General features: G+C 34.5%; 1 protein-coding gene across 1 annotated transcript in view; it reads left to right on the plus strand.

Annotated features, from left to right (window-relative positions):
* The first annotated feature begins 2,470 nt into the window (after positions 1 to 2,470).
* LOC120187692 (synaptotagmin-3-like) overlaps positions 2,471 to 12,363 on the plus strand; it is a 35,720-nt gene continuing 25,827 nt past the window's right edge. The window contains exon 1 of the mRNA XM_039191350.1: positions 2,471 to 2,647. Coding sequence (XP_039047281.1) covers positions 2,471 to 2,647 — 177 coding nt within the window. The remainder of the gene's footprint in view (positions 2,648 to 12,363) is intronic.

Raw genomic sequence — 12,363 nt, forward strand, 5'->3', positions numbered from 1 at the left:
TTATGGTTTGGTTGATCTAATTGTGGTTCTTATCGTTCTCTCATGATATTGTTAAATTCATTAAATCTTTCAAATTGAGTCGTGAGTCGTGCAAGTGCGACTAAGATAGCCGTAAGTTTATTGTTTTTCTGTCGCCCATTCTGAATTCATAACACTCAAAAGAAAATTTTAAAGTAAAATAAAAATAAAAGAAAGAAAATTCAACAAAGCAAGAAATCTCACAAGTCACTCCAAGAAAGTAACATAACGAGAGACAAGTAAGCTGATCTTGTATTCTTTAAAACTCACTTTAACAAGTAGTCTTCCACAATTCGTATCAGAGTTTGATTAATAGCAAAGGCGATAAGAAAACCTAAAAGCTCTAAGAGGCCAAACAAGGTTTAGACTCCAAGAGAAGGAGAATGCAAAGAAGGAATGTAACATCCTCCATACCGGGTTAGTGATTAAATTATGAGATTTAAAAATTTAGTGACCAAATTGGACAAATTGAAAAGTTTAAAGAATTGATTGAAATATTTTGTGTAGGATCAATTAATAAAGAAAGATGATTAGAAGGACAAAATTTTCTTTTCATAGTAAGATAATTATTTAGGCTATTATTATATTAACCCACGTGGAAGTTTAGGAAACCAAAAACAAGTTTCCAGAGTTCTCCCCTTTTTCATCTTCTTCATACGTGAGACCCAAGCTAATGGTAGGATCTCTTATTAGTAAATTTCTTGATGAATTTATGGTTGATTTATGACCATTAGACAATAGCTAAGCTTAAAGGAAGTTTAATTTGTTTTAAAACCATAAGATGATGAGTATATGAAGAATTAAAGAAATGAAGTAGAAAAGTGAAATCTTGGATTAGAGTTCATAATAAGAATTGGAAGTGGAATTTGACTTGTCATTAGTGGAATTAAAGGATATGAAGTGTTAGAATATGAATTAGAACATGTTGGAATTTGAGTGAGATTCTTAAATTCTATATGGAGGATTGGATTTCTAAGTTTTAAAGGTATTGAATGGATAATAATTAGTTTAAGTAAGGGTATGCAAGTTAGGGATATAGAAAGAGGTGAATTATGTAGTGTTGAGGGGATTATGAAGGGACTTCTACTAAAAATAACATTTCTAGGTTATGTGCATCGAAGCATATTCAATGTGTACCGATGCATCAAGGGTAAAATTCCAGAAATTGTTCAAGGTGTATCTATGCACATGAAGTGTATCGATGCACTCCTTTAAAATAAAAACATCGAATGCCATCAGTGTATCGATGCCCAAGTAGTGCATCGATACACCCCTTTAAAATACAAACATCGAATGGGATTTATGTACCGATGCATAGATAGTGCATTGATGCACCCGTCAAGGGATGCATCGATACATGGTGTAGTGCATCGATGCATACCTTCATTAAAAGGTGAAAATATCTTTTCTTTTATCCTAGGAAATGATAGTTTAGAATATATTAATTAGTACACTGATAAGTATCAATGAATTACTATGTATATACAAAGCCTAAACAAGTTCCATAACAATTGCCCAGTAAGATCGATCGAGGGAAAGGTAAATAAATATAGGTGAGTGTATATGCATAACATGATTATAGTGATATATCCAGTTCTAGACTTGTGAGAAGTCTAGATTCAATACATTGATGCAAGATTCATTTTATATAGTGAAGCATGATATGAATTAATACTATGTGTATTGTGTAACATGTTTTAAATGAATATGTATGCAAAGTTATATGAGCCGTGTGAAAAAGGTAAGGAAATGATATGTCTATGTGATATAATATGTAAATTGGGAAAAGCCCATGTTATGTAGATGAGATTTATAGGTATAGTTGGCGTGCCAAGAGTAGAGGGTCTACGCGGTCGTTCGGGAAATATACGTATTCCTTGGAACATGTGTGATGTCTTTTGAGACACGTACTTGATCCTTGGCATATGTATATAATTTTTAACGAATTTTCTACGTGGTCCTTAGGGACATCTTATATAGCACTACGGTGCAATTCTACGTGGCACTTCGATGGATTTATACAAGCTGTGGTGACAACATAGTGCACAACCTCACTGTACTCACATACCTTAGATTCTCAGTATGGTATCATGGGCCAATAAACGTATTAATATGAATTCATGAATGTTAATGTAATATGCTTATAGGTAAGGAGCATGGTGATATAAACTGCATTGTAAAGTATAAGATTTCATCTTATTCCATCTTATTATGGCATTTTCATTACGTTCCCTTGTTGTTATTATTATTATATTGCCTCACTAAGTCGATGACTTAGAATGAGAGATTCGGGGACTCAAGAGTTTAGACATCAAAGAGGACGGGTGCTTCTTCCAGCTCACCACCACCAAAAAGAGAAAGAGATTCAGGATTTCGATCACAAGTTAGATCAGAATCAGTTGCCTCCTCTACTAGAGGAGAAATTCAGGCAAGACCTAGACAAACACATTCGATGGGATCTGGTGCTGTGAGATCCAATCAGGGTCAAGCGAGACCATGTCAGCATTATGGGAAAAACCATTTTGGGGTGCATCGGATAACTGCTGGGACTTGTTTTCGATGCAGAGATGCCGGACATTTTATCCAGGATTGTCCGTTTATTGTTAGTGAACCTGCACCATCTGAGAGAGTTGGTTCTGCCTCACATAGAGGACGAGGAAGAGGCAGAGGAAGGAACCAATCTGAATCCTCTGCTCAACATGAAATTTGGTCAAATGCACGAGTATATAATTTAAAGACAAGTGAAGAGCATGATGACCCTGATATTATAGATGGTACTTTTCAGCTATATGATGAATTAGTATTGGTACTGATTGATCTGGGTTCTAATTATTCTTACATTACAAGTAAATTAGTAAAGGAATTGAGGATCCCCTTAGAAGCCACGAGTAATGAGATTATAATAACTATTCCTTTAGGGCATAGTGATCGGGTGAACAAAGTCTGTAAGGGGTGTCCCATAAAGATTCAGGGAATTGAATTCCCTGCTAATCTGATGGAATTGCCCTTTGATGAGTTTGAAGTGATTTTGCGAATGGATTGGTTGTTTCGTTACTATGGGGATGTTAATTGTAGATCGAAAAAGGTAACCCTGAGGAGTCCAAGAGGAATAGAAGTAAGTGTGATCAGTGAAATGTTAAATCCTTTAGCAAATATAATATCAGTGATGTCTGCTAAGAAGCTATTGCTACAAGGATGTCAAGGTTTTCTTGCAAATGTGATAGATGCAAGAGATAAAGAGAAAGGGTTAAATGAGATTCCAGTAGTTCGAGAATTCCCTTATGTTTTCCCTGCTGAGTTGCCAGGATTACCTCCAGATAGCGAGGTAGAATTTCAAATTGAAGTAATGCTGGGAACAGCTCTGATTGCAATGGCACCTTATTAGATGGCTCCGAAAAAATTGCAATAGTTAAAGAATCAACTACAAGAGTTGTTAGAGAAGGGATTTATTCGACCAAGTGTGTCTCCTTGGGGAGCTCCGATGTTATTTGTTAAGAAAAAGGATGGGTCAATGCGTCTCTGCATTGATTATCGACAGCTTAATAAGGTAACTATCAAGAATATGTATTCCCTTCCTCGAATTGATGACTTGTTTGATCAATTAAAAGGAGCTTCGGTATTCTCAAAAATTAACTTACGTTCTGGTTATGACCAATTGAAGATTCAGGAGAAAGATATTCCGAAGACGGCTTTCAGAACGATATATGGTCACTATGAATTCATCGTAATGCCATTTGGAGTAACGAATGCACCTGCTGCTTTCATGGATCTCATGGACATAATTTTTCAACCTTAATTGGACTAGTTTGTGGTTGCCTTTATTGATGACATATTGGTTTACTCGAAGTCCATTGAAGAGCATAGCGCACATTTGAGGATAGTTTTGAAAATTCTCAGAGATAAGAAACTTTATACCAAATTGTCCAAATGTGAGTTTTGGCTTAATGAAGTGGTTTTCCTAGGGCATGTGATTTCTATAGAGGGGATTTGGTTGGACCCTCAAAAGATAAAAGCTATTTTGGATTGAGAGGTTCAAAAGAATGTATCGGAAGTCCGGAGTTTCCTTGGACTTGTCGGTTATTATCGACTGTTCGTTAAGAATTTTTCGATGATAGTACTGCCTTTAACGAAATTGATGAGAAAGAATGTACCGTTTGTTTGGACTTCTGAATGTCAAGAAAGTTTTGAAGCTTTAAAGGGAATTTTGACAGAAGCTCCTGTATTGGCTCAACCAGAATATGGTAAGAATTGTTTCGTATTCAGTGATGCATCCCACAATGGGTTGGGGTGTGTATTAATGCAAGAAGGGAAGTTGGTAGCGTATGCATCGAGACAGTTGAAAGCACATGAAAAGAATTACCCCACCCATGATTTAGAAATGGCTGCAGTGGTGTTCACTCTCAAGATTTGGCGTCATTATCTGTAAGGAGAATGATGTTACTTATATACGGATCATAAGAGCTTGAAGTACCTGATGACTAAAAAAGAGCTTAATTTGAGACAAAGGAGATTGGTTGAGTTTTTGAGAGATTATGATATAATAATTGACTATTATCCTGGAAATGCTAACATGGTAGCAGATGCCTTGAGTAGAAAGACGTTTGCAGCTTTACGAGCTATGAATGCAAGATTATCTTTAACTGGAGACGACGGTTTATGTGCAGAGTTAAAACTTAAACCAGCATGGTTGGACCGAATAGGAGAATTACAAAGCCAAGATGAAATATGCTTAAAAAGAATAAAGCAAGTAAAGAATAAAGAGATTAAAGATTTTGAGCTGAAGTCCGATGGAAAATTGTATTATAAAGAAAGAATTGTGATACCAGACGATGAAGAGTTGAAGAAAGATTTATTGACAGAGGCTCATTGCAGTCCATTGACGATGCACCCGGGTGGAACCAGGATGTATATGAATTTAAAAGATCGGTATTGGTGGCCAGGGATGAAATAAAGCATTACTGAATTTGTGTCCAAGTGCTTAACATGTTAGCAAGTTAAAGCCGAACATCAAGTTCTGTCTGGATTATTGCAAACCCTTTCCATTCCATAATGGAAGTGGGAAAATGTAACAATGGATTTTGTTTTGGGGTTACCCCTGACTCCAAACAAAAGAGATTCAATTTGGGTAATTGTTGATCGATTAACCAAGTCAATACATTTCCTTCCTTCCAGATTAGATTTCTCTATGGAAAAGTATTTGGAACTGTATATTAGAGAAATTATTAGATTGCGTGGAGTGCCTGTTTCTATAGTTTCTGATTGAGACCCTCGATTCACCTTGAGATTCTGGAAATCCTTGCATGGAGAATTGGGGACTCACTTAAACTTTAGTACCGCTTTTCACCCCCAGACATATGGACAATCAGAAAGAACTATTCAAATATTGGAAGATATGTTGTGAGCATGTGTCATTGAGTTTAAAGGGTCGTGGGAGAAATATTTACCACTGGCGGAGTTCACTTACAACAATAGTTATCAGTCCAGTATTCTGACCTATGAGGCGTTATATGGGAGAAAATGTCGTACGCCTTTAAACTGGTATGAGCTCAAAGATCGGAATGTACTCGGTCCATATTTGATTCAAGATATGAAAGAGAAAGTTTGAGAAATTCAACATAACCTGAAAGTGACATTTGATCGGTAAAAGTCCTATTCTAACCTCAAAAGAAAGGAAATTGAATTTGAAGTTGGGGATAGAGTGTTTCTCAATGTGTCACCTTGGAAAAAGGTATTACGATTTGGCCGGAAAGGACAGCTAAGTTCTAGATTCATCGGACCATATGAAGTTATTAAAAGAATAGGACCAGTGGTATATCAGTTATCTCTGCCACCAGAAATGGAGAAAATCCATAATGTTTTCCATGTGTCCATGTTACGAAGATATAGGTTTGATCCCTCTTACATCGTTACACCAGAACAAGTAGAAGTTCAACCTGATTTTTGACATATGAAGAGGAACCAAGACAAATATTAGCTCACAAAGTCAAACAATTGAGAAATAAAATGGTTTCGTTGGTCAAATTTCTTTGGAGAAGTCACAAAGTAGAAGAAGCAACGTGGGAACGTGAAGAGGATATGTGATTTCAGTACCCCATCTGTTCGTGCAATGAAAATTTGAGGATGAATTTTCTTGAGGGAGGGAGATTTGTAACATCCTTCATACCGGGTTAGTGATTAAATTGTGAGATTTAAAAATTCAATGACCAAATTGGATAAATTGAAAAGTTCAAAGAATTGATTGAAAGGTTTTCTGTAGGATCAATTAATAAAGAAAGAGGATTAGAAGGAAAAAATTATCTTTTATAGTAAGATAATTATTTGGGCTAGTATTATATTAACCCACGTGGAAGTTTAGGAAACCAAAAACAAGTTTCCAAAGTTCTCCTCTTCTTCATCTTCTTAATACGTGAGACCCAAGCTAAAGGTAAGATCTCTTGTTAGTACATTTCTTGATGAATTTATGGTTGATTTATGACCATTAGACAATAGCTAAGCTTAAAGGAAGTTTAATTTATTTTAAAACCATAAGATGAGGACTATATGAAGAATTAAAGAAAGGAAGTAGAAAAGTGAAATCTTGAATTAGTGTTCATAATAAGAATTGGAAGTGGAATTTGACTTGTAATTAGTGGAATTAAAAGATATGAAGTGTTAGAATAGGAATTAGAACATGTTGGAATTTGAGTGAGATTCTTAAATTCTATATGGAGGATTGGATTTCTAAGTTTTAAAGGTATTGAATGGATAATAATTAGTTTAAGTAAGGGTATGCAAGTTAGGGATATAAAAGGAGGTGAATTATGTAGTGTTGAGGGGATTATGAAGGCATTTCGTACTAAAAATAACATTTCTGGGCTATGTGCATCGATGCACATTCAATGTGTACCGATGCATCAAGGGTAAAATTCTAGAAATTGTTCAAGGTGTATCGATGCACATGAAGTGTATCAATGCACTTCTTTAAAATAAAAACATCGAATGCCATCAGTGTATCGGTGCACAAGTAGTGCATCGATGCACCCCCTTAAAATACAAACATCGAATGAGATTTATGTACCGATGCATAGATAGTGCATCGATGCACCCGTCAAGGGATGCATCGATACGTAGTGTAGTGCATCGATGCATACGTTCATTAAAATATGAAAATAGCTTTTCTTTTAGCCTAAGAAATGATAGTTTAGAATATATTAATTAGTATATTGATAAGTATCAATGAATTACTATGTAGATACAGAGCCTAAACAAGTTCCAGAACAATTACCTAGTAAGATCGATCAAGGGAAGGGTAAAGAAATATAGGTGAGTGCATATGCATATCATGATTATAGTGATATATTCAATTCTAGACTTGTGAGAAGTCTAGATTCAATACATTGATGCATGATTCATTTCATATAGTGAAGCATGATATGAATTCATACTATGTGCATTGTGTAACATGTTTTAAATGAATATGTATGCAAAGTTATATGAGCCATGTGAAAAAGGTAAGGAAATGATATGTCTATGTGATATACTATGTAAATTGGGAAAAGCCCATGTTATGTAGATGAGAACTATAGGTATAGTTGGCATTCCAATAGTAGAGGGTCTACGCGGTCCTTCGGGACATATATGTATTCCTTGGAACATGTGTGATGTCTTTTGAGACATGTAATTGATCCTTGGCATATGTATATGATTCTTAAGGAATTTTCTACGTGGTCCTTAGGGACATCTTATATAGCACTACAGTGCAATTCTACGTGGCACTTCGGTTTATTTATACAAGCTGTGGTGACAGCATATTACACAACCTCACCGTACTCACATACCTTAGGTTCTCAGTATGGTATCATTGGCCAATAAACTTATTAATACGAATTCATGAATGTTAATGTAATATGCTTATTGGTAAGGAGCATGGTGATATAAACTGCATTGTTAAGTATTAGATTTCATCTAATTCCTTCTTATTATGGCATTTTCATTACGTTCCCTTGTTGTTATTATTATTATATTGCCTCACTAAGTCGATGAATTAGCGTGTGAGTGTTTCACACGTAGGATCCGAGAAAGTAGATGAGACAGGTTAAGCAATTGGACAACATTACTTCTTCAACTATCAGATCAGAGGCAACTTAATCAGTAGGTGATTTTGTTATGTAAATGAATGTTGGCATGTAATCAAAGGGTCACGTTGTGTATGCTCTGAGTATTTTGATAAACTTGTATTAACATATGTATATTATTGTATTTTAATAATATAAATTCAAATGTTTTATCATTTTTTTAGAATATTTTTTATAGTCAATGTGACATCCTGGACTTGTATCCAGGTCGGGTATGGGTTGAGGGTGTTACAAGGAAGAAGTATGCAAACTCTTTAGTCCTACTAAAAAAAGAAATAAAGTGTGTTAGATAATGCAAAAGAACAATAAAAAGGAAAAACAAAAGAACCTAATGCACTAAGATTCAAAGAAAAAAAGAACCAAACCAGAAACCTAGAAAACGATTAGTCAAATTAAGCAACGATTTTGAGGGGGTTACTGGTGTCCAAAAATTTTGGAAAAATTATTTAATGTCTTTAGATGTGTGTAGAAACCACCTGTAAATTTTCAGAACTAAATACCTTCAGTAGTATCCAGTAGATTCTGGTGAACGGTGAGTCCTCAATCAGTCTGCTTTTCATGATCTCTTTGTTCGAATGTGTTATTGATCTCCAAAAATTATGATTTTTTGAATGATCTGAAGTATATGTAGTTTCAATATGGAAATTTTCACCATGAAATTCCTTCTGTAGAATTTTCAAGAAATTTGACGAGATTCTAGACCAAATATGCCGATGAAACTTGAATGATGTATTTGAAGGCTCTAATGAACTCTGATAGGGGTGAAATTTGGACTGGAGATTACTCTTAGGATGAATATGAGATCTAGATAAAATAAGCTTTAAATTCAATTTTTTTCAATTTTTGATTTTTTGTGATTTTTCTGGCTTTTCTGATTTTTCGGCCTTCCTTTTTATAAACGAAAAACAAAAAACAAAAAAGAAGGATTTGAATCTAAATTAAAATTAAATAAAAGGAACCTAAAATGATGAATCTTTTTTGAACTAGCTTCGTTGGGGTACCTTGACGTTTTGTGTGCAAGAACAAACAAGATTGCTTGCTTCTTTCCAAGAATCGGCCCAAATCTGATACCAATTGATAGGGAAGTTGTGGCGGGTTAATGAACGTTGCTCTTGTTGAAGAATCAAACCTAGAAAGCTCTAGACTTGATGAAGAACAAAGAAGAATGAATAAAGGAAGGTGTTAATAGCAGATATGATTCTTGAGGGTTTCTTTTAGGTGTTGGAATCAAGGCAACAAGATTAGAATAAGATAAACAAAATATAAAGAAATTGAAAATGAAATAAGATAATAAAAAAATCAAAAGATCACCCTTATTAAGGTGAACGGTAAAGATGATTGATGGTGCAGATGGATTTATGGAAAATTGGATGGATAAGTGTCTAATTAAACCCTCTTAGTCGTAATTAAAAGAAAAACTAAATAATATGGCTCTAACCAACCCTCCTAGTTGCGATGAAAAGGCAAATTGGAGTATGAAGATTAATCTCCCTCACAAGAACTTGAAAGAACTGCTGGAGAAAAAGCTTCGAAGACACAAGGCAATAAACATTTACAAAAATGAATTCTCGTTGTATTATTAATCAAAAAAATATGTTTTTCAAAGTTGAATGAAGCCTCCTTTATATAGGGGATGGGTTCTAAAGATCCTAAATAACTAATGAATAAAATAATAACACACTAAACATGTCTTAACTCTAATTCCTAATAAAATAATAAATCTAATATTAAAATATAATTCATCATCCTATATTAAATTATATTACAAATAATCAATAAAAATATTGAAAATTCTTAATATTTACAAAGTCACGTATTAATCTTGTATAAGAATTTTTGCATGCGTTGTCTTCACTAAAATGAATATATCTTGAGTTTTCAATATCGGATTGATGTGATTCAAGAACCGTTGGAAAGATAATATATATATGGTCGTATCTCCAGAAGACATGTTGGCCAAATAAGATCAAGATCTGATTCAAAAAGTCATCACAAATCTGCTACTATTCTGGTCTTTATTTTCAAGGCTTGGACAATTGGATCATTTGGAAGAGTTAATACTTCTTCCTTTAATGTGAGCTTTGTGATGCATGTATCACTTTAGGTATAGTAAAACAGAATTATCAAGGTGGATAGATAGATTAACACCGTAAACTAAGCTTGATAAGTCGATAAAGTACACTTAAGAACTTAAGAGAGAAACTCTCACAAATATTTCATAAATCAAAGTTGAATGTTGAATTACAAATGAAATGGAAAGGTATTAATAGGCCTAAAAGTGCATGGTGTGAATATAAAACATTTAATGGATGAACATTCATGAACAAATAAGGCCTTAATTGAGTGCATGCTCTTCTTTAAAAGTAATGAATTTCCATTTGGCCAAATATTTTCCTCTTGTTTGAACAAGTTGCTTCATCTTCTTTCATGAATTTGATGAAGGAATGTACTTGATAGCCTTGAATGAAACATTGCATCTTTCTTCATAAATTTGTAGAATCATTTGAATATTCACTTATTGTCCAATGCATATCTCTATTAATGTCATCCCTTCATAAATTCAAGGAAGGGGATGAATGGTTGTAAATCCCTTATGAATTTTTAGTCCGCACTGTCTTCAATAATCTGGCCATATCTTGAGCTCTCGAGAATAAAAGTCAAGAAGATCACTTAGCCCAAAGATTCTCATAACCTGTTCAAAAATGGAGAACAATATGACTCACGTTATTGGATGAATCTGGTTAGTATATTTATTGTTCCTTGCATGTTGTCTATTCCTCTCCTTGTCTTTAATTGTGTGTACATGTACTTGAAGGTTCAAATCCATTATATGGTGCATGAATTAATTGAATGGACTCCTGTACAAGTTGTGTCAAATTCATGTCTCTTAGGTGTCTAGGTGACTGTACTTGGGTTAAATGCATTCATCCTTATTGAGTGTGAACAAGACTTTTGGCTGCCTTGGATGAATATACTTGGATTCAAACCATTAATGAGTATTCTTTGTATTAGGCTAATTCGTTCTCCTTTATCCTTTGAACATTCATGCCATAAATGGATTCATGAAGGTGGAAATGCATCAGGTGTAAACATGGCTCTTCATGTGCCTTGAACGAGTATATATATGTGTGTATGACCGAATGTACCTTCAAAACAAAACAAAAACAATATAAGTAAATATAATGCACTAACTATGAAAGTGTATGCATCAATTGAGCTAGGATAAGCTATGAATGAATGAACGAGCTAACATATCATGACATATGCTTAAGTAAAGATGTAATATGCATGAATATCATAAAGTATGAATGTATGGATAACATATGAATATTCAACATAGTATAATGTGTCTAAAGCATCCTTATGTCACATAATGCACAAATGAGTAAGTAAGCAATGAAATAAAGAAGAACTCCCTTAGAATCATATGGGAAGAACTTCAAAGTTGTGAGCATATTTTGTTTGATCTTGGTGCTTGGTAGGATCACATCACTGCATATCTTCCTCGATCTACCATGTTGCTTCCTGAACACCATAGTTCCTCTAGAGGACTTTAACTAGCAAAATTCTCTTATTCCTTAACTCTTAAACAACCTTAGCCAAAATTCTAATTGACACTTCTTCATAAATTATATCCTGGCTCACTTCGATCTACTCTAGGGGTATGTCATGCAAAGGATTGAAATGGTACCTCCTAAGCATGGATACGTGAAACACATTGGGAATATGCTCATACTCTTGTGGTAAAGACAATTGGTAAGCTATTGGTCCAACCCTCTCAAGTACATCATAGGGTCCGATAAAATGTGGGGTTAACTTCCCTTTGTGCCCAAACTGAAGTACCTTTTTGCATGGAGACACCTTGAGGAACACCTTGTCTCCTACCACAAATTCAATGTCCATACATTTCAAGTATATATAGGACCTTTGTTTATCGAAGGCTTCTCTCAACCGATCTTGAATTAGCCAAACCTTCTCTTCAATCTCTCTAAACAAGTTAGGACTCACTATTTTCCCTTTGTTGAGATCTTTCCAACATAGTAGAGTCCTACACTTACGTTAATACAAGGCCTCATACGAAGCCATCTAGATGATGGAGTAGTAATTGTTATTGTATATAAACTCTACCAATGACAAATGGTCCTCCAAACTACCCTCAAAATCTATAATGGTTCACCTAAGTATGTCCTATAAGATATGAATGAGACATTTAGATTAACTATATGTCTGG

Source organism: Hibiscus syriacus, unplaced genomic scaffold (assembly GCF_006381635.1).
Source record: "Hibiscus syriacus cultivar Baekdansim isolate YM2019G1 unplaced genomic scaffold, ASM638163v2 tig00113725_pilon, whole genome shotgun sequence".
NCBI classification, from domain to species: Eukaryota; Viridiplantae; Streptophyta; class Magnoliopsida; order Malvales; family Malvaceae; genus Hibiscus; species Hibiscus syriacus.